The following is a 22,229-nucleotide window of genomic DNA, read 5'->3' on the forward strand; positions in this document are numbered from 1 at the left end:
CGGACGGGCGACGGGGGACATGCTCCGAGACGCCTGATTCGTGGGATTCGGCCAGTTTCAATGGAACGAGCGTTGAGAGATCAGCATCCAAGGAAGTCATGCTCTCCTTGATGCGCTAGATGCGACCAATGGGTGATTGAGCGTCGGTCAATCTTGACGATCAATTGCAGCTGGGAGCGTGGTGCGACGGGGAGCGAGACTTTTCGTCGAGGCGGTCAAGACGGATCTCCATCAGACGCTAACCCCTCTGTCGGTTTCTGACCGAAGAGGCAGAGACTTTCTGCGACTTTTTTTTTCTTTTTCTTTTTTTAGTTATGGCTGCCCGCATTACCTCCGATAGCCTTGGGTGCTGTGCCCGGGGCCTTTCTGGTCCGTTTCTGGAAGGTGTATATGTCGGTGGAGTCTCCCGATTGCTTCTAGATGACTAAAGGAAGGATTCTAGGTATCATATCGTGATACGGCCTAGCTGGACACCCACAAATGGGGGGTTCGCTCACGTTGGGATCTCGTTTGCAATCAGGTAGGGTTAGCGGTGACCGGCCGGAAAACACTTGGAATCGTTAGCGAGAGTCCATTATTGGCCCTAGCAAAATAAGGTAGGCACGGTAGCAGGCATTACGGGTGCGGTTGGTTCCTGTCAAGCAAACACACTACGCGATAGTTTCGAGCAAAAGGCGTTTGGTTGGATGCAAGGCTTCTGAAGGGTTGCTGTTTGTTGTAGGAGTGCCGCTACCTGACATGGTTACACCGTAGCACGCACTCACTCGCTAGGATGGCTCTGGGGGGGAATGCACATGCTGTTGGGAGGTTGATGGGATGATGTCACCAGTGCTGCATGAAACGCCAGCTAGCGGTTTGCTCCGAGAGACGATCTGGCAGGGCAGATATGCGAACAAAAGGGTCCTCGATGATGGCGCAGTCGGCACCATTTTGTATGCTGAATGCAGAACAAAGGCCCCCCCCTTCCCCCGTCCGAATCAGCCATAGTGTCTCAATCGGCCTCCAAGCCCTCGCGCCGGCGAATACGGGCGTAGCTACATCATGAGGGGTGGTAAGATGTGAGACGGCTATCTGCTTAATGGCGTCATTTCTGCTCGACCATGTAAGCTTAAAAAAGAAAGAAACGCCACTGAATCCCAGCTTATTGTGATCCTTGAACGTGATGTGATGTGATGGTGGTATGTAAGAGAAATAGGAACACGGAGTCGAAAGGACGGTCGGGAGTCGGGTTTCGTGGATGGGGAATTGTGCAACGCGTATTGAAAAGCGGCAGCTGACGTTCAATGTAAGTAAGATAGTAGATATGAAATAAGTAGAGCATACATAGAGCCCTGCGTGTCCTAATAGCGAATCGTTATACAACTATGATTGCGATTGCTCGTGTACCTTCCTTGGAGGGCAAGCGCTAAGGGCGACGATCTTGACGATTGTTGAGATAGACGACGACGCGAAATGTCGCAGGCTGCGAAGTGATATGTCGCCGGCTAAGACGAGCCACCGCACAATAGAACATTAGTTTAGCGCAAGTAATAGGTACGTACTTCCTAGCATACATTAGGTATGCATCAACATACTTTTGCTATTTGCTATGATTGGCACTGGCAATGCCGTCAACACCGATTCTACCACGGATGCTGGGCGACCACTAGCCCGTCACCCCATGGCCCTCCCTATGTACATGCTGCACCGTCGCTAGTGTTCCCTTACCAAGCGGTTCTTGTTCGCAGGAACAATGGATTTCGGAGTCGGCGATGGTCGTGTCGTGTCTGCTGGACACAACGTGACTGCAAAGAGATGGCTATCGATGCTGGCAGGCAGGGCTGGCCGGCCGTACCCGTGCCAGGACTGACCGTGCTAAGCGATCATGACATCACTTTCATTTTCGCTCGGGTCGCCTCTCTGCGCAACGCCAACGGAAGAACCAGAGGGAGGAACGGGAGCCCGAGTCTGCATGACCGACTCTTCCTAGCCCTCTGAGCACTGACTCAAGTCACCTACATTGATTAATAGAGGGTTGGGGAGTTGCACCTTAGCGGGGTATCTGCCATGCCGGTGTCAGGTCGAGCGCTTGATCTCAGCAATAATGGCTGCACATCAATTTTGATGTACATATATTTTGCACCTGACCTGATCTGACCTGACCTGACGGTTGGTCACGCACCAAAATACATTGGCCCCTCCAAAAACAAGAATGTGAATTTACGGCTACGATAGGTGTGCCTCTGCATGAGAAGAAGGAAGCATCCAGTCGAACGGCTGCAAAGCAGCATGCTTTTTCCAATAGGGGTCCATGGTTCCCGGCGCATGCGATTTTAATTAATGAGGCACGTATAGGTCATATTTTAAGAGAGACAGAGATAGCGGGTGGATGAGCGGTTTGTCACCTGCGGTTGCATGAGTTTGAGACGTAGCCAATTATTATCACAGGGGGGTGGGACACCCGCCCGGATGGGAAGGAGTGGGATGGCTTGCATGCTTTGCTTTCATCAAATCCTGTGCGTTACATGTGCCCATGTACATACAACAACACGACTTTCTCCCAGTTAGTGAGTGTCCTTCCGGCACTGGATGCACACTGTCTGTCTGTGTTTTCTTTCTTTTTTCTTTTTCTTTTTCTTTTCTTTTCTCGAGTACCGCCCTAGCCACACCCGTCCACACACATCACCACTGGGAACTACAATGTATGCACACATTGCATCGTGCAAAGTGGCACCCAACCGCGTTTATGCTCTATACGAGGTCGTACCTACATAGCCCGTTCGCTTTCAGCTGGTCGAAATCCGTTTTGTTTGCGAGAAGCCGAACTTGACCTTCGTGACGATGCTTGTTCCCACGCGGCCACGCTTTTTGCGGGTGGAGACGGGACTGCTAGGGGCTACATCATGACGTCGCAACGGGCGACATTGCACAGGTACATGCTCGCCTGGCTTGCTGGTCACTGTCAGTCGTGCTGGCCGCTGGAAGGGAACGCCGGCACCAAATTGCCGTGGCACGCGTGGAAACACTGGGACCGCACAACGGACAAAAAAGATGCCCAATTGGCTCTCAGGGCGTTGGCCAGAATGGGATTATCCGCCAGGGGCAGGGGAGTCGACATGGGGGCCCATCAACATTCCCATAAATTTCCCTCCCTCGAGGTACTTGCCCAAGTTGCCCATGGTGCTTGGTGCGGTACGTGAGGTACATCCCATGCCTGCTCGTACATGTGCATATCCTCTTTAGCCCCGGTTGCTCTCCTCGGCGCTCGCCAATCACAACTGAGTAATGTCGTCACAAGTGCAGATCTATTAATGAATACCGTCCAGGACAAGCGCCGGAGGTATTTTGTATTTGCACAATTGAAGGGTACGTCCAGTACGCCTCACACTGCTGACAATTAGGTCGCATTGGCCAGGGTTTCCCTTGAATCCTTTGTTTTCTTAACTTTATCCTATGACAGGATAATCGAATGATGATGATGATGACGATGCTGTTGTTGCCGTTGTTGCTCCTGATGGTGGTGACAGGGACCAACTCTGAGCAAAACCGCAGGGTAGCTCCTGGGTTGAACGTGTGTATGTATGTACGACGGCAGGGGACTACCTTGCTGTCTTTGTGCCATCCACTGACCAACGGTTAGCCTTCGAGGGTGAAAGAGCCGGCCCAAATAGGCAGGTCTGAGGGTTGCTGTTTTCGGACATGGCAGTCTCCCTAGTCGCACGAATCGGCACGCTTCGAACCGTTTTTCATCTCCGCCGGTATCTGCGTTCAACCTCGTCGAGTTGCTTAGCTGCCGGAAGGCCAGAGAGGGGCATGCGGTTGGAAGCAGGTGTAAGTAGAGCAAACCGTAGGTTAGGCAGTGACAGTGACGGTGGCAGGTGTACATACATATACCTGCCTACATGCTGAGCTTGGAGCATGCGAGCTGGCTTTGCTGGGTCTGCTTTGCTGTGCTAGGCTGCTGCTAGGTTCAGTATGTATGTAGGCATAACCGTTGTCATTCACCCACCATGCCCATGCCCCTCCCATCTCTGGATTCTCTGCCTGCCTATCAAGCGATGTATGTAGGTGGTAGGCACTGACGCTCTCGTCGGCACGCTACATGTTTGGTTGATCAGCGAGTCAAAAGGGGGCGCGCGCCGCACGGGTTCGAGGTACCGCCGCAGCGCCGCAGATTTCGAAGTATGTACACACCCATTGTAGCATTTTCGGGGCATGGGAGCGAGGCCCAAAACAAGTCTCTTGCCTCGTAGTCGGACCCCCCAATTACCTGTCGGCAGGACTGACGATCACTTACAACATGGCCCTATCAGGATGGAATCAGGGTACTGCTACAAGTACAATTTCCAACTTTCAGCAGAGAGGGTCCCGCCCGCCCCAAAAATTGCAACGGGACCCCGGTATTCTTCCCACCTGCCACTGAGCATAGCGTGTACAAGCCCCCCGAGGCCCCAGGGAGAGTCCCAGGGAAGTCCCAGGCAAGTCCCAAGGAGTAGTACCCAAGGCCCTCATGGCCCTTCTTCTCGCGCCTTTCCATCAAGCCGCTTCGTTGCGCGGCGAACCTGCCCCGACCCATTGAACCCATCTTTCTGTGCTCTTGTCACCTCGCTAGCCCGTCGGCCTTCTCCCTTTTTATTCCAGGCATCGCTCTCGACCTGAAGATACATTTCCGACTTTTGATTCTTTCCAGACCAGACCAGACCAGACCGACAATTCCTTTTTGGCCGCAGTCTGTCAGCAACAGCACCCTCGCGTTCCCACACCACCAGACTCCTTCCCTGCATCCTCATCGCCAGCTGTGTACTGTGAAGTGAACGAGAGTGGGTAGCACTGCAACGAGACAGAAGAAAAAAAATCTAAAACTGCAGGGGGACAAGAAGAGGAGGAGCTGTTTGGTTTCCCACCCCGTAGCCGCTGCTGCACCACCATCGCACTCCCGCTCGCTCCCACTCGCTCGCTCACAGCACAGAAAGGAGACAAGCCAGGCAGAAGAGCAAAAAGGAACAGAAGCGGACGGATTGCGAGGCAAAGAAGGCGACAAACCATCAAACCCTTTACCTACCCCTCGGCCTTTCTCTCAGTTCCCTACGTGCAACTGCATTTTCTCCCACAACTGCAATCTGCAACTACAGACTAGTCCCATTGCATAAGGCCGCCCGCCAGGCACTTTCCGGAAGAACCCTCCCTGGACCAACGCCTACTCCCACACCCACACATTTGCACTGCACTTACCACTTCTTGTGGAATCACACCACTACCACCACCATCCCCTTGCTTTGTACAAAGCTATTTCTCCAAACTTTTTTTTTTCCCTCCCTCTTCCTGCTCAGCAGTACAACACGCATATACCAACACTACGATCACTTCGACTGCTGTTGCCAACCACTCTGCAGCAACATAGACTCGGACACACACTCTCTACCTGGTCGAATTCCCACTTTGCACTTTGCAAAGCCGCTTACACATCACCTGCCGCCGCCGTCTACCATCCTGACCCGGCATACACACGGCAGCCGACTACTGCTCGACGACAAGAACCCGATCGTCAAACGTATACACGGTATACACGAACCACCGAGAAAATGAGTGAATCATTCCCAGCAGTGGATCCGCCGCGCCCTCAGCGTGCCGACTCGTCTTCTGGATCGTCAGTCGAAAGCCAAGAGATTCATATGCCAATTCCTACGAGGCCACGCCTTCCGAGCCGCAAGAGCAGTGGGACGCTGATTGTCCCCCGCGATTCATCCCAAGTCGGCCCTGTACCAACCGTTTTTGGATCCGATGATGTCAGAGCAATGAGCCCCCGGCGGAATAGCGAAGACCTCGACAAGATGGGCCGCGAAGCACGCGAGGAGCTTCACAGGTATGTTGAGGAGAGAAGACGTTGTCAAGGACGCAAAGCTAACCTGCCATTGTTTAGACACGCAAAAGCCCTGCAAGATTCTCTGCTGCTTCTCTTCAACCGTATAGAGGCTGTCAAGGAGGAGCATGACAAACTCGACAACAACAACAAATTCCTGCAAAAATACATCGGCGATCTTATGAGCACGAGCAAAATTACCGCAGGCGGCATTCGAGGCAGGAAATGAGTTGTTATAACAACGCACTGCACTACCAATTTGAAGCACGGGGAAGAGGTTGTTAGCGAAAGCTCGTACCGTCGCTGTTGCCCCTGGTCGACCAAAGCGACAAGAGTCCTGATTTAGCAGGAACCGACACGAACGAGATCGCCATCACCTAGATTTATTGATACCCGGAACGGAGTCATCCCAGGATTTCGGCGACAGGATACCTCACTGTTGCGCCTGCGGCTGCCCCGTTTCTTCTACATTACAACTACCTGAACGCGTTTGCGCCAAGCGACGGTGCTTCGTAAGGCTTTGAGGCCTTTTTGGGTCCAACCACGGATTCGATTCTATTCACGCGTGTCTTATATTTTACCACACACTATGGCATTGGCGTACGACATGAAAGACGGCAGCACGGCGGTTCGCAAAAGGAAAGACGTGGAGGAGGAGTCGCTTATACCAAGGCCTTTTTTTATTTTATTTTTATATGTTTGGCTCATTCAGCATTCGGAATACCCATACGGATGGCGAACCATTGACCCATCACTACCAGCATTTATCATTATCATCATCAAGGCCCGGCATTGGCCCCATTGGCGTTGCGTCGAGACGAGAATTCATGAATGGTTTGTACAATATTACCACATCATTGGTGGCAGATCGGCACGGAACGGAGTTTTGGTGCAGAGGAACAAAAGCACCCTTGGCGCCATCTGGGACGGAAGGTGGAAAATGAGCGACCAGCTCATTTTATCTTTCGGCATCGTGTATGTAGGCGTTTTGCATTTACCAAGACAGTTAAAATGACCAATCGTCAAGATCCAAGTGTGTGTCTCCTGTCTGCCCCTTCTAGCACGTCAGTCGCTTTTCATTTGTTTCTCGTGGCATATATCTTGTGCGTTCCTTTGCCTGCGTACTACGACTTGCACGGATATATGCATGATGGGGCGAATCAACTGAAGCGCATACGTGCTGAGCTCCGAGGTATGTTTCCAGCCCCTGAAACCTCCCATGTAAGTGTCACGAGCAACGAGTCAATCAGCTTGAGCTTCGCGGGGTATGTGGTTGCAGAAGCGCCCCCAGAAGGAAAGGGGGTCGATGCACGTCATTGTTCGTAAGAGGAGGCTTTCACTGGAGTGTTTGCCCGTTATCCGACATTTTAAACGAGTCGAACCGGTACACCACATGAGGTTGGGGGGGGGGGGGGATGGGTTCTTGCATGAGAAAGATCCAACCCTCTTGCTTTCCCGCCCGATTAGCCCAGCTTCCATGCAGAAAACCTAACGATTCCTGAAAGCCGATCTGCTTTTTTGTCTTTCCTTTTGGGGATCTTAAGGTGGGCAAGAAGAGAGAGGGGATAGGGGGGCAAATAAGCAAAAATGGTTGTGTGTGACCATTTCGAAGTCTCAGGCGAGAGTTCGGGGGGCCAAAAAGGAGGACGACTCAGCTGAAGCAAGACCCAATTGAAGGGCAATTGATTGGGTCCCGGGAGTTCGGATCTGCTCCGTGGGGTGCTGTCGGGACACCGAGCTTTCAGGGTGGGATCGGCGGCGGCGGCCGTTGAGGAAAGGAAGGAAGAGAGTAAAGAAAGAAAAACCACTGCACGCACCGTGATGAAAGAAAGCTTTGGTTGCATCTTGAGCTGATGGCTGTTCCGGTCGGGCTGGGTCTTACAACGGTAAATTGGGACGTGCGAGGGACACACGGTCGTTTCTTTCTTTTATCCTTCCCCTTTTCTTTTCCCTCCTTCATTCTGCGGACCGGCCGGGTTTTGGGGCGGCGATTCGATCTTGCATTGCTCATCGTTTGAATATGCTTTCGGAAACCGGCTGGCATGGCTTTCTTACGGTATTCCTTACGATATACTGCGGGCGGGCGCGCGGACGAGAAGTGAGGCGGAAGGCGGAGTATCCCGACGACGAGCTGAGCGGTTAGCTTCCTGCCAGATCTTCCTTTTCCTCTCGAATGAGCAGTCTCGCAGCCCGTCAAGCCAATGTGCGCAGTCCTTGGCCCCCATTGGTGGCGGCCCGGTGGTATAAAAAGGAAGACGCCGGACGACGATGAAGGCTGGCTGAACAGGTCAACTGTCTGCCAAGATCTTTGTCCAGTCCTGCTGAGCCGTCGTGAGAAGGTCTGGTTTGGTCAAGTAAGTAACCTCGAGGGCTTCAGGGACAGGCTGATTGTCGGAAGGTGGGAGGGAGTCTGGGCCAGACTAGGCCAGACGGGCCAAGGGTTCAGCAAGCCGGGGCAAAACGTCCAAGTTCGACTTCCGTCATATACCACAGTTGTTGTCTGAGTATACGTATCCTGCCTCTCTCTGTTACAGTCATAAAGGGCAACAGCTTGGAAAAGTATCGCTGGTCGGAGGAGAGCACCGCGACAACGACAGCCGGAGTCTCTTCGTGGCAATATTTCGGTGGCCACAAGGTCCCTCGAACCCTCCCCTACCCTCCCCTCCTCGCTCCAGAATGAAAAAAAAAGAAAGAAAGAAAGAAAGAAAGAAAGAAAGAAAGAAAGAAAGAAAGAAAGAAAGAAAGAAAGAAAGAAAGAAAGAAAGAAAAACCAGGGACCGGAAACAGTGGCTGCACTCAAGTCTCATTAAGTGAAACTTCCTTTTACAGGCCAAGATGGTTAGGTGAGGCGTCGAGCCCACGGCCACCAAGGCGTGCGAAGGGGAGGAATGTCTGTGACAACGCCGAAATACCTACCCTATATATCTATTCTTCGTTGATGCACTACACGAGCATTTTCCCGGCAAAAGGCAAAGCCAAGTCCCAACAATGGTCTCCAACAGGCCCCAGTGCATTGCCATATAGGCAGGCGCCTGCCAACTTTTGTTCAGTCTTGGCCAATATGTATGGGAGGCCTAGGCGGCGTATACGAAGGTTACTTCTTCACGGCTCCCTAATCCGACAGCGGTATGTCAGTCGTCGGGGGAAAGCAGAGCATTGTTTCTCAACAGAACTATGCCGAACGACCTCCTCTCCTTGAACTAAGGGCACTAACCTCGACCTGAGTCTGATGATAGACTATCTTCCTAGAGTGATGTTGGGTCTCACAGCTGGCCATTTATTGCTAAAAGCTTACAAGTAAATGACAACGGACCAGGGGCTCATGATAGAATGGGAAGTAGTAGGCAGGCCTTTGTAGCAGACACGTGTGCCCCCTTAATAGATGACAGGAGAATCACCAGGGGATGCACACTTTATATGTAGACCTTTTGTATAATGCTATATAATTAATCAACAAAATACAGCCCGAAGATAGCACGGGCAACTAGACCTACCGCCCTCTCCGACATTTTGCGACAATGATGAAGCTATATACAAAGAATGTCTTCCAGCCGTCACAACCGCGACAAGCCTAGATAATTTATATACACACAACCTCACCCTTTCTCACCAACCCCTACTTCTTCGCCTCCCAAAAGGCCACCTTGACCCCGTCGCCAGGCTGAATGACAATCTCGGCCTTGAGCGTCGGGTTGCCGCCGTCGACCTCGTGCATGAAGCTCTCGACCCGCTCGAACCGCTGGAACAGGCGCGTGAGCACGTAGCCCATCTCCGTCAGCGCGAACTGCTGCCCAATGCAGATGCGGGGCCCGCCGTTGAAGGGCACGTACTGCCACGGCTTGGGCTGCCAGTGGAACCAGCGGTCCGGGCTGAACTGGTCGATGGGCGCGAACTTTTCCGAGGGAGGGGGGTACAGGTCCGGCCGGCGCTGCATCAGCAGCGTGCTATAGCCGATGGGCGTGTCCTTGAGGAGGGCGACAGGCTGCGAGCCGTCGGGCCCGCCACCGCGCGGCAGCGTGCAGTCCTTGAGCGCCAGGCGCACGTTGAAGGGCACGGCGGGGTACATTCGCAGCGTCTCGTTCATGACGTTCTGGAGGTACTTCATGCTCTTGAGGTCCTGGTACGTCGGCTTGCGGGTCAGGCCGACCTGCTCAATAATTTCGGCGCGCAGCTTACGTACGGCCTCGGGGTGCCGGCTGAGCTCATAAATGGTCCAGGAGAGGGTGGCGGCGGTAGTGTCACGGCCTGCCAGCAAGATCGCGACCAGCTGGTCACGAATAACCTTGCGGTCGCGCGTAAACGAGGCCAGCTCGTGGAGGAATGTGTAACCTTCGTCAGACTTGGTGTGGGTGGCAAGCTCCTCGGGGCTCAGGCGCAGGGCCCGGTCAATGTAGGCGTTGCAGAGCTCGTTGATAGTCTTGAGACCGGCGCGGAAAGAGCCAAGGGGGACGAAGCGTTGCAGAGGTCCGGCACGCGCGCGAATGTTCTGGATTCGTTGAACCTCGTTGAATGCATCAGCAAAGGCTTGGCGGGGAGTACTGTTCAGGAGGTTAGTTTCTCCGACTATAGTTGGCTAGGGTCTGAGAAGAGCCAGTGGCTGCTTCTGTGCAACTTACGTGAGAGATTTGACGTCCAGGCCCAGCAGGAAATCAGTGGCGACGTCGAGGGTGTATCGGAATAGCAAGTCACTGATCTCGATGACTTTGCCATTTCCCGACTCAAAGTCGACCTTCTGGGTCTCTCCGTTTAGCGCCTCGCCATGAGCCATGGCCTTGAAGAAAGTTTCCAAGTGAGATTCGAAGCAATCCAGATGGCTGATGCGCTCCTTGACGAACTGGGGGCGAATGAGCTGTCTGCTAGCATGCCACTTGTCTCCATCCGTGGTGAAGATGCTGTCCCCCAGAAACTCGCTCCATTCATCGTGAAAGGGCTTGCCCTTGCCGTAATCGGTGAACTGGGAGGCCAGTATAGCCTTGATGTTTTCCGGGTCTGCAGTGAAGAACATGCGCTTGCCAACGATGGTGGTCTCGGCAGTGTACTCAGGTTTATCGCCCAGAATCTTGGTCCACATCTCCAGGTTCTTGTGGTTCATGGTAGCATTCACCTGGTCCCTCACGATATCGAGCCCTAGAGTGGATGTGAGTATAACCATGGCCAATGCACGGCGACATGTATGGTGACTGGTGGGACTTACCGAAAGGTAGAGTTCCTTTCACGCTCGTAGCTCGGGTACCGGGGAGCCGGCGCAGTCGCATTGACTGGTCGAGTCTAGTGAGCACGATGTACAGGATGGAACTGACGCCAACGAAGACGAGTAGCCCCGTAACGGAGACATGGTGTACGAGCTCCTCCAAAAGAGCCATGTTGTTTGCTGGTCTCGCGCAGGAGCCGTGAAGGCAGTAGTTGGGAGAGGGCAAGAGATTCGAATGTCGTGTAGGCGATGCGACACTGGCAGGGCAATCAGGTTTGAAAGCTATACTCTCCTGTTGGCAGTGAACCCGAGTACAACTTCTTGCTGCGTATCAGGGACACACTAGCTCAGCAACCAATCGCCGACGAGTAGTTTGTCCAGGATAGCTTGGGTCTTGGGCCACTGGCTATCACATAAAGTGCGGTTAGGGAGTAGAAGCACAGAGTTGCAACGCTGACCAAGCCGGACGCAGCTAGAATGAAGATGATAAAAAGGCAGACAGCCGCCGACCTGTACAGCACTGCGTGAGATGCAAGAGAAGAAACGGGATGTGATATGGGATGCTGGAGGGGAAAAAGGCGAGGATGGTAATCTTAGAGGCTCTCAGACCCTGCAGCCAGCCCGTCGTTCGAGGTCGAGGGGTTGCTTTGGATCCTGGGGTAGGTGGTGCTGAGGAGGAGAGGCTTGGGAGAGGCTTATTAGTTAGGTGCTTCGGGTGACACGGCCGACGGCCTGAGTGACCAATTGTTTGGTCGAGCTGAAAGCCGATCTCAACGCAGACATGGCAGTTGTGTCAACGTCAACACGAGTCTCCGACAACCTTCTTTTCTGCTAGCTTGACAGGGTGACAGGGTAAACGATGCCGAGGTGCAGAAGGTGGGGTTTTTTGGTCGATGAAATGCTATCCCAAGTCGTCGATGGAAATAGTGGGCTCGTTTCCTTTTTCTTGCCTTCCCCCTGCCGCATTAAGAAGGATCTCTTCTCCCGGGTTCCCCAAAGTGTACGTGTTGTAAAACAATTGATGTCAGTGCCTGCCGTACATCAGAACGTGTAATTCATTCATCTTGATATGCGCCCGGAACTAGACACGCCTAAGCAGTGTACTACCCGGGAAAAGAGTCATGACCTGCAGTGATTAGTCTAAGGTGGCGTTTGCCGTTGAGGAATTCCAGTTACAGAAGTACACAGGTATATTTAGTGCCCTCGGGACCTATCTCGACTCAAGATATACCAACCCACGCTAGAATCCATAACGGCGGCGCCGTACCTGGTGCGACAGGCATAGAATGCGCCAAGGAAAGTAAATCACTTGCCAATCACCGTTGAACGAGTAGGAAAGAAAAATGTCTGTAGCACTCTCGGCCCTATGAACAGTTACTCAAAGAGCGGTCACCCGAGGCGTGATTCCTCCACATGGCACACCTCTTTTGTACGTATCAGACAGCTTCACATGTTGACCCCTCACCAGTCACAGCATCAACGGCCTGGAAATGTCGTCACCTTTGGCTAGGATCGGAGCAGCCAGACAAGTGTGGGGTAAGCCCCGGACGTGGTGTGTACGGGACCTCGATCTGGACCGAGGCAACGCACTGATTCGGTTGAAGAGCGGCGATCTGCTGTAGTTCAGTATCAGGCTGCTCTCAACTCCCGAGCTGCAGTCAGAATTTTATTATATTGTTATCTTGAACAATAAAGTTTCGTGTCCCGTTATCAGCTACGAAGAGGAAGATGCATGTGTATAGAGCACCTGCCGTTTCTACATGGGCAGTTCGCAAGTGCTTCCGTCCATGCCCTGCGTGCAGAACACCATGGTGATCGGTGCGGCCCGGACACCTCGCGCGACCATGCGCTCACGGAACTCGTTCAGCCGGGGCCCTGCTTCGACCTGGCTTCTGTTCTGCCCGCCGACAGTGCGGCCGGACCAAAGAACCTCTCCGGCCGCGCTGGCCCGCGGCCACAGGATGTTGTCCAGGTTGGTCTCGTCAATCTCCTCGCTCCATGCCGCGACCTCGCCGCCCAAGACAAGCTTGGCCTGCTCCTCCGTCAGGTTCGCCCGTGGGTCGTACGAGTAGATCAGCCCCCAGCTCTTGGTAGGGCCGCACCAGTCGTTGAATGGGTAGTTCCCATCAAAAGCATCGCCGTTTTCGAATGTAAGCCACGCGCCACGGCCACAATCCAGGTACTGCGACATGATTGGTTAGCTCTGATCTAGAAACAGGGGGTGAAAGATGCTCCCTACCCAGTAATTGTAGTTGCTATCGATGACTTTGTGGCCTTTTGCGGTAAGGTCTTTAATGGCTGTGCCACCGAGCCAACTTTGAACCACCACATCTTCGCCAACGGTAACGTTGTATGACGCGGGAATTTCCTCCCACACAAAGGGAATCAATCCTGCTTTCCTTACTCGGGCGTGGTTCTTATCCGTAAATTTCTGGATAAGCGGTCCAATAACCGCTGAATCGTTGGTGCCCACGGTTGGGTCCAAAAGGTATTCCTGGAAGTTCACCTCGTCACCACCGGTGTGGAAATAGGCCGTGTAGGGAGCAAGACGCGGGAGGAGATCGTCCATCAGCTTGTCCATAAACTTGTCGACCTTTGGCTCATTCAGTCGGAACTGGCCACAAGGAGGTTCAGCACAATACGTCGTCCAGGGTTCGGCACCCCAGGCAGTGATCAGGTCGGGATAAGTCTCGGCGACGATACCAATGTGCCCCGGAGTGTCGATCTCAAAAATGACCTCGATACCACGATGGATGGCGTAGGTTTGGATAGCCCTGATGTCTGAGGGCGAATACGTAAGCCCCTTCGCATACGCGCCGTTCCGGGCGAGGTCTGGCATGGAGGGGATCTCGAGAGGCCATGCTTGGGAGTCAGTCACGTGAAGGTGAAGCCTGTTCATCTTGTTCCAAGACATGGCATCAAGGGTCCGGAAGATGTTCTCGATAGGGTACCAGTTGCGAGCCACATCCATAAGGATGCCACGGTGAGGGTACTCGGGCGCATCAGTAATGGAAACTGGCGCAACTGAGGTGTAGATGGACCCCCGAGAATGCTTGAAAAACAGCTGCGTGAACGATTCGAGAGCTCTCAGTACGCCGACTGCCGAGACAGCTTTGATTCTGGCAGTACCCTTGGTGTCAAGAGTCAAGCTGTATGATTCATCGACCTCGCCTGCCACAGGCTTCCAGGTGCTATCCGTGTCCTTGCTCGTCTGAGTAATCTCAAGTCGCGTGATGTATGTCTTCAGCCTGGTGTATTCAGCCTCGGTTTCTTGGACCTTGTTGCGGGCATAGAGTTTCCACGGAACAAAATTCTTGTTCAGAATAGCATCCAAAGCCCGCGACACACCACCTGTCACGATATCTCTGCTAGAGAACTTGGGACCCGGCGGAACAAAGCCATAGGTCCATGGGAGCTGCAGCACCATGGGTTTCTTATTAGTACTTGGCGAACTGAACATGCATGAAGGGGCAGGAGACGAGGAAGACCAGCATACAATCCCTCCATTATAAGTGACAAAGACGCCGTGCTTGATCCAAAGAGTCGACTGGCCAGTGGTGATGTTACTCGGGGCTGGCCAGATGGCTTGAACAGGAGCAGCAACAGCGACCAAGACCACAAGACATGTGGACAACCACGCCTTACTACCGCCAAAGAGCTTCATTGCGTTGCAATTTAATGTTGTTGAACTGATTTCGCGGGAATCAAAACATCGAAACAGCGTAGAGTGGCAAAGAGATACCGCTTAAGAAAATTGCCGAAGTCCAACCAGAAGCCCGGCAGAAGTGCAGAGGAGGTTGGCTATGAGAGGGACGTATGAATGGCTGTGTGCAGGGCGCTTATAAACTTTGGTACGGCTGGCCAGTGTAGTAGGACATCGAATGCAGCTCGCTTGTGCCGCCACCAAGCTGTCAAGTTACTCTTCTGCAGGCGGTGTTGGAACCTGGCGGTGTTGGATTGGGACCCCACCCCCCAGTAACGGAAAATAATATGCAAACAACAAATATTTGCTCCAACTGCAGGTTCCGAGCTCCAAGGATACACCAAGGAACCTATCAGGGAGTCTCGCAGAGGATGCAAGTGGTGACGCTAGATGGAGGGCTGCCGTATGTAGATAGACAGATCTTCGCTTGGCGAATCTCGCAGCGGGCAGGGCAACGTTACGTCAGGGCCAGGTCAGGTCGTCTTCTCCTCACAGCGACGATCCGAGACTTGACTTGCTTCCTCGACGCCACGAATTCGACAGGGAGGGCAGAGAGAGACAATATGCGGCGCTGTGAATCTGCTTGCTCAGAAGCTCCCAGCTTGGCAGCTGAGTCTGTCGTCTGGTCTCCAGACTGGCCCAGACAGGTCGATCCGAATCGCGTGTGCATGTGCCTGAAGGGGATCATGTACCTAGGATGCAGCTCCTCCGGCCAGTCGCGCCAGTGAGCAATTGCCGTACTTAGGCAGTTGAATTGACTATGCCCATCAAGTTGCTTTGTGCTGATCTTTGAGCCGGGGAATTTCATGGGCCTGCTTGGTCTGCAATAGACTGCTGTACTATTTGTGGCGAGCTTGACTGAACCTGGAGATGAGGAGGGGAGAATCCGGAAGGGATCTACGCCAGAAACATTCGATGGCTATCTCTGGTTGGTGTGCCTCGTGTGCTGGCTCAAGCGCCTCCGCGCCCGTTCCCGCTGCCCCAACCTGGAAGCCCAACATCACCACCGCACTGCAATACCAACCTCCAGTCCCCATTCCAACCTTCCTGTCATACGCGGTGAGAAGAACTACGTAGTCGTACGATATGCTATTGTGTCCCTAATACAAATAATGGTCGTTTCTATATAATATTGGAAGAATATACGGTGTGTTTCTATGGAGTACGGTACGGCATGGCATGTACAAAGTCATCCGTCCCGCATTGTGACTACTATTGGCCTGCGGGGTTCAACTTAAAATGGACGGGTATTCTGGATGTCATAGTCATAGCACATATAAGCATAACGAGCCTCGAACGTTACCACCTACCTCACATCCGTGCCGGCACATGCACGACGTACCTAGCACTAGGTAGGTACGCCACTTCCACTTGTTATGTGCCCAAGTTCAGAGTTTTGTGCATACTTCCCACCGACTGTCGACTCAGTCTGGGCCCCGAGGGTCCCAGTGGATAGTGATGCAGTGCTAACAGACGGCATATGTATGCAATTAACGGTTAAGGCGGGGACGAACATGTTGGATCATGCCCATCTCCCGAAACTTATAATGTAGGCATGACACGCCGGCAACCCCAGGGACTGATTGACTGGGAATAGGCTCTAGACCGACAGTGAGCCATGTCATTAGAGGCGTCTCGGAAGCTACTGGTTTCTGACCGCTCATATGGCACGGTACGCCTAGCATCCTAGTCTCGGCAGGCGTAAACAAACTACTTGACTCGAGAAAGCTGGTTAAGTCTCTACCGGCAGCATCGTAGTGCAACTACACCTCCAAGTCTAGGTAGGTTACATGGTAGTGTTCTCGCTGCGATTTGAATCCGATTTCATACCAAACAACTTTGTTTGGCACGTACATTTGCCGATACATTCTACTGTTGTTATTTCGAAGGCTGAGTACCTTAAGGCATTGGCATGCAGCAAGAAACTCCATACGAAGCTGTCAAGCCTGAGAGTGTTCGTAGACCATGGAGCACAAATTCGCCAAACAAGCACAGATCGATCTGCTACAGTTGCGACGAGAGCAGCTCCTATGAGACTGCCTGGATTGCCCAGGCTTGTCCAGCGTTGACCAAAAGTGCACTTACTTAGGCGCGCAAGTAACCTCCCGCTTCTCTGACTATTTCATTCAAGGTCGGTTGATGAACAAGTTGGCCAGCTGCTGAATCTGTTCTTGTCGTGACCGATTCTCAAACATTCTACACTTCTTTCTCCCTAGTAAGACACGGGCGAGACGAGCGTGTTATTCCATTTGTTAAGCCTTGTCATTATCGTTTTTGGCAAGGTTTTGACGAGTTTTGATTCGAGAGTTGAACGGGACAATGAAATAGTTGAGCCATCTGGTGTATTCCATTGTTATTCCGAAGTATGAATAAGCGCCACATGCTTTGTCAGCAGAAAGTGGCGCAGGAAAATGTGGGCCGGATAAATCTTATCGCGAGTACCAAAGGATTGTGAGCCAAAGTGATTGTCGGAGAAGGCTTGAATGTCAGCAACACATGGCTTGCTAAGTAGCCTACCGAAGATGCAAAGCAGCATCAAAGCTCTCCACAACATTTGAACAACCACCTATCGTCATTCCTTTATCCAACCGTGGAAAGACAGACATCGACCCTGGCTTTTTTCCCTTTCTTGATCCCAGATTCATTGAGGAAAGCCATACCAAGATAAAAAAAAATCACTCCTACTGTTCTGCATTACTTCTTTGAGACAAGACCTCTGCGAACCTTGTCGACTTTCTGCTATTTTTCAGGTGGCTTCGCCACTGGTATCTCGCACGCGACTTGATCCTTCCAGTAACAGAATCTGCACAATCTGATCTGTTACTTGTCGCCAATCCCTCCTACCTACTCGAAATCTTCAACACATCGCACCTAATTGCCTCTCTCATTGCTGCGTCGGCGCTTCGTCATCATGTCGGTCGAAGTAGCTATGAACACTCCTCTTTCCGAGGCTCTAACTGCGGCCATCCAACCCAAGCTTGTCGAAGTTGGATGGGCAAGCGGCGGAGACGATGCCTCCCTCTCCGAATACATCATCCTCATGCTCGTCAACGGCAGAACCCAGGACGACATCGCCAGCGAGCTGGCTGGCGACTTGCTTAGCTTAGGTCCCGACGACCCTGCCGCCAAGGACTTTGCACGATGGCTGTTCGAGCAGATCGAGATCCTGAACGCCCAACTGAACGGCAATGCACCCTCCTTCGACCAACCAACACAAGACGCGTCCTCGCAAATGGACCAAGATATGGACATGGGCATGTCTGCTAGCGACGCGCCCGAGTTCAACGCCCCTACGGGTCCCAAGTCGATGCGCAACGGCGACATGCGTGGTGGTGCTCGCGGCGGAAAGCGCAACATGTTGGGTCAGCTTAACAGTCATATGAACCGACCTCATGAGAATGCACTCCATCGCATCCGTGGCGGTGCTGGTACTGACCGCATCAATGCCCACGGAAGAACACCCCCGACCGGCCCTCGCGGAAATGGCCGCAACAACCGGGCTATGAACCACCGCGCAAACAACATTGCCCATGGCATGGCAAATCAGATGAACGGCATGAACGGAGTCCCCCCGATGAACGGTATGGGCGATGTCAACTGGATGATGCAGAACGGTGCCCAGCAGGGTGATATCTTCTCTCTTTTGCAGCAACAGAACCAGATGATGGTTGCGCTGTCGCAACAGCTGGCACAGAGCCAGCAACAACAAAACATGGGCAACCGTGGTGGTCGTGGAGGAAAGTCCCTGTTTGAGCGCACCCAACGTGGTGGTAACAACTTCCGCCGTGGTGGTCATCATGGCAATGGCCCTTCGCAACAGACTGAGTCTGCCAATGGTGCTGCTGGCGCTGAAGGAGAGGATGTCGATATGTCTCAACCCCGACAGAACGCCACCCCCGAGACGACACTCTGCAAGTTCAACCTGTCTTGCACGAACCGAGACTGCAAGTTCGCTCACCAATCGCCTGCCGCACCTCCCAACACCACGATAGATGTCTCAGACGTCTGCTCTTACGGCGCAGCCTGCAAGAACTTCAAGTGCACAGGCAGGCATCCATCGCCGGCTACTAAGCGTGCGCATCAAAACGACCAGGAGTGCAAGTTCTACCCCAACTGCACCAACCCGAAGTGTCCCTTCAAGCACCCGGATATGCCGGCTTGCCGTAACGGAGGTGATTGCAAGGTGGAGGGATGCAAGTTCACCCACATCACCACCATGTGCCGATTCAATCCTTGCACAAACCGTTACTGCCATTACAAGCACGAGGATGGACAGCGAGGAAAATTCCAGGACAAGGTGTGGACTGCAGACGGATCGCACGTCAGCGATAGGAAATTTGTCGACCAGGACACGGCGGAGGAGTTGGTGGTTCCGGGTGCAGAGGAGAATGCTGCTATGGATGAATCAGTTGCATAGATGCATTGTTTCCACAGTATTGGTAATACGATGTGATGACGTTGCCGCGGACGAGGTTGTGGCCGTCATATGCGAAAGCGAGAAAAGGAGAAGCGTTCGGAGAGCAAATCAGAATCGGTGTTTGTATATTATGAAACCCCTGGGTGACAGCACATCGGTCTTCAGCCGAGAGTGTTTTGCAGGGGACATGACAGCGGCGTTCTTTGGCAGGATGAATTTTAGATGACATTCAGGAGTTTCATGGATTACGGAAAAGTCCCAGACTTTCTCTCTATGAGCCAAACCATACACAATATACCCCCAGCGCATTTTTGTGATTTGACACCCAACAGAACAGCTATTCTTTGCCTGATTGTGAAAAATCTCCGCCATTGTGATATGTACTTGAGATACTTACCTAAACAGTTAACCATGCAAACCAGCTATCCAGTAGAACGAGGAAAACTCGAGAAAGAGGTATTGGTGTATGTGAATGGTGCGGTTGTCATACGACGGCGAGTATTTTCCATGTGTTTGCTGTTCTGCTCTGCTGGCGCCGGTTCGATGATGCGATGATGCGATGGTGGAGAGTTTAGCCGAGGCCGCAGTCGCTACCAGTCCCAGGTAAGGCTGCATACAGCTACAAATTGCAATTGCAGGGCCACGAACCACGTCTTTCTCCATGACACAACAACCATTGGCATCGCAGCCATGACCTCCAAACGCCCAGAAGAGCTCTTTATAGCCCTCCTGCGGTCTGCCTATAGCAATGGTTGCCGTCATGCTGTTTCGGGAGCCCGGCCCACCAGAGCTCTGCCCCAATTGACTTTCCTGAGAGCTCAGGCGCCCTACACCCGCGGCTTTGCAACCGGCCGCGCGAGGTTGCCTTATGTCCCTAAGGCACTCCTTTCACGATCCAGTCGTGGCTATGCGACTGCGGCGACGCCTCCGCAACCTCCGCAACCTCAAGCCAACACCGATGTCCAAAGCCCGCCCTCTGCAGACCCACCCCGCAGAATCGCTGTCCTCGGAGGCGGCATCACTGGCCTCACAGCCGCGCACTATCTGGCCCGACATGCGAAGAACGCACATATCACCTTGTATGAGGGAGGCGATCATCTGGGTGGCTGGATCAAGGGTGAAGTCGCCAAGACTGCAGAAGGCGAGGAGATCCTTCTCCAGCGTGGCCCACGCATGTTAAGGTCCGGTGCGAGCGGGAACAAGTACGACGACCTTATTCTGTACGATGTGGTAAGTCCTCTAAAATCGCGGCCGCTTGGTGATATGTGCTGATCTCATTCCCGTCTGCAGCTCGCCAACCTGGAGCTCGGCCACAAAATCGTCTATCCCAAAGGCGCCGCCAATTCGCGCTACCTCTACTACCCCGACCACCTCGTGAAGCTACCGTCCGAGGAGTTTAGCTTGAACAACATCCTCGAAAGCGTGCAGTCCTTCCTGACCGAACCGATATGGGAGGGCACCGTTGGCGCGGGTCTGCATATGTGGAAGTATTCCCTAGAGACGAAAAATAAGCGAGACCACCGTGAGCTAGAGATACGGACCGCCCTGATGAGGAACGAGCCGATGCCGATTATAGACACGAGTGTGCTTGACCAGGACGAGTCAGTCGCTGACTACCTTCTGCGTACCATGGGCGAGGACCGCTTGATCAAGAATGTTGTCTCAGGCATGCTGCATGGCATCTACGGCGGTGACGCTTACAAGCTGAGCGCCAAGCACACCATCTTCGACCGTTTCTGGTACAAAGACCAGTCGTTGACCCGCGATGGCGAGGTCTGGATGGCCGTCAAGGACATCTTCCTCCCTTACGATATACTAGACGGCCCCAATGCCTACCATGTCATCGACTTGGCTGAGAGAGGTATCCAGCACAAACTGATTGCCTTCGAAGACGGATTGCTTACGCTTGTACGTGGTCTGGAAGATGACCTGAAAGAGTGGGCAAACGTTGAGATCAAGCGCAATACTCCGGTGACTTCTCTTGCTTACAAAGATGGCAAAGTCCTCGTAAGTACCCGCCGTTTGCTCATATTTAAATACTTGGCTAATAATGGCCCAGGTCTCTGCTGATGGCAAGACTGAACAATTCGATCAAGTCCTCAGTACTATCTATGCCGGCCAACTTGCGAAAATCGCTCAGCCGGCCAACTCTCTTCCCTCATTGAGCGAGGTTCCTGCGGTGACCATCATGGTGGTCAACATGTGGTATCCCAATGAAGACCTATTGGCCGCCAACCCAGGGTTTGGCTACCTGATCCCGCAAGGTGTATCCAAGGAACAGAACCCAGAACGCGCCCTCGGCGTTCTCTTCGACTCTGACATTCAGACGCGAGAGGAACAGGCCGGTACTAAGCTGACCGTGATGATGGGCGGACACCAGTGGGACAAATGGGCCTTCCTTCCCGATGAGCAGATGGCCGTCGAAATGGCCAAGAACGTGGTTCAGCGCCATTTGGGCATCAGTCCCGACGAGGAGGGTCTCGTCGCTTCGGCCAGACTCTGCCGCGACTGCTTGCCGCAGCACACCGTGGGCCACCGCGACCGGCTGCGCAAGGCGCACTACGAGCTCTCGTCGGCCTTCCAGGGCCAGCTCATGGTGGCGGGGCCGTCGTACACCACCGTCGGCGTGATCCCGGCCATGCGCGCGGGCTACGACGCGGCGATGCGGATGGCGCGGGGCCAGGGCGCGCCGCACTTCCGCAACCAGGAGCAAGGGGTCGGGGTCTGGAACTGGTACTTTGAGATGCTCGACAAGCTCAAGGTGACGCCCTCGATCCCGGACCACATCGGCGCCACGGGCCTCGAGTGGGCGACGGAGAGCGACGCCAAGAACATGGTGCCGGTGCCCCGGGCAAGCATGCGGTTCAAGTCGTGGACGCCCGAGTCGAAGCGGTTCATCGACAAGGACGGTAACATCAAGCCGGGCTCGGTGGAGGCCCTCACCCAGAAGGACGGGATCAAGAACAGCGAGCTGTTCCAGAAGAGGGTCAGCTAGGTTGGTTGGCTAGTGCCGTCACTTCCATGTGTTTTCCCACTACTGGGACTGCCTGAGGACAACTTGGTCTTGGGCTGTATGATT

At 53.4% G+C, this 22,229-nt stretch overlaps 5 protein-coding genes across 5 annotated transcripts; 3 read left to right on the plus strand and 2 right to left on the minus strand.

The window, feature by feature from the left end:
• Positions 1–5,561: 5,561 nt before the first annotated feature.
• On the plus strand, positions 5,562–6,068 carry PG986_006737 (uncharacterized protein; the record flags this gene model as incomplete). The annotated part of the gene is made up of 2 exons (XM_066842959.1): positions 5,562–5,842; positions 5,900–6,068. 2 exons carry the CDS (start codon positions 5,562–5,564, stop codon positions 6,066–6,068), a joined length of 450 nt encoding a protein of 149 aa, XP_066699071.1.
• A 3,387-nt stretch (positions 6,069–9,455) lies between these two features.
• On the minus strand, positions 9,456–11,202 carry PG986_006738 (glycoside hydrolase family 20 protein; the record flags this gene model as incomplete). The annotated part of the gene is made up of 3 exons (XM_066842960.1): positions 9,456–10,377; positions 10,456–10,966; positions 11,034–11,202. The coding sequence occupies 3 exons, from the start codon at positions 11,200–11,202 to the stop codon at positions 9,456–9,458; spliced, it is 1,602 nt and encodes a 533-aa protein (XP_066699072.1).
• A 1,584-nt stretch (positions 11,203–12,786) lies between these two features.
• Positions 12,787–14,694, minus strand: PG986_006739 (beta-N-acetylhexosaminidase; the record flags this gene model as incomplete). The annotated part of the gene is made up of 2 exons (XM_066842961.1): positions 12,787–13,212; positions 13,270–14,694. The coding sequence occupies 2 exons, from the start codon at positions 14,692–14,694 to the stop codon at positions 12,787–12,789; spliced, it is 1,851 nt and encodes a 616-aa protein (XP_066699073.1).
• Positions 14,695–17,644: 2,950 nt separating this feature from the next.
• On the plus strand, positions 17,645–19,150 carry PG986_006740 (uncharacterized protein; the record flags this gene model as incomplete). The annotated part of the gene is made up of 1 exon (XM_066842962.1): positions 17,645–19,150. The coding sequence occupies one exon, from the start codon at positions 17,645–17,647 to the stop codon at positions 19,148–19,150; it is 1,506 nt and encodes a 501-aa protein (XP_066699074.1).
• A 690-nt stretch (positions 19,151–19,840) lies between these two features.
• On the plus strand, positions 19,841–22,145 carry PG986_006741 (protoporphyrinogen oxidase; the record flags this gene model as incomplete). The annotated part of the gene is made up of 3 exons (XM_066842963.1): positions 19,841–20,380; positions 20,441–21,157; positions 21,210–22,145. 3 exons carry the CDS (start codon positions 19,841–19,843, stop codon positions 22,143–22,145), a joined length of 2,193 nt encoding a protein of 730 aa, XP_066699075.1.
• Positions 22,146–22,229: the final 84 nt, after the last annotated feature.

Source organism: Apiospora aurea (assembly GCF_038362705.1).
Source record: "Apiospora aurea strain CBS 24483 chromosome Unknown utg000005l_segment0_segment0, whole genome shotgun sequence".
In the NCBI taxonomy this organism is placed as follows: Eukaryota; Fungi; Ascomycota; class Sordariomycetes; order Amphisphaeriales; family Apiosporaceae; genus Apiospora; species Apiospora aurea.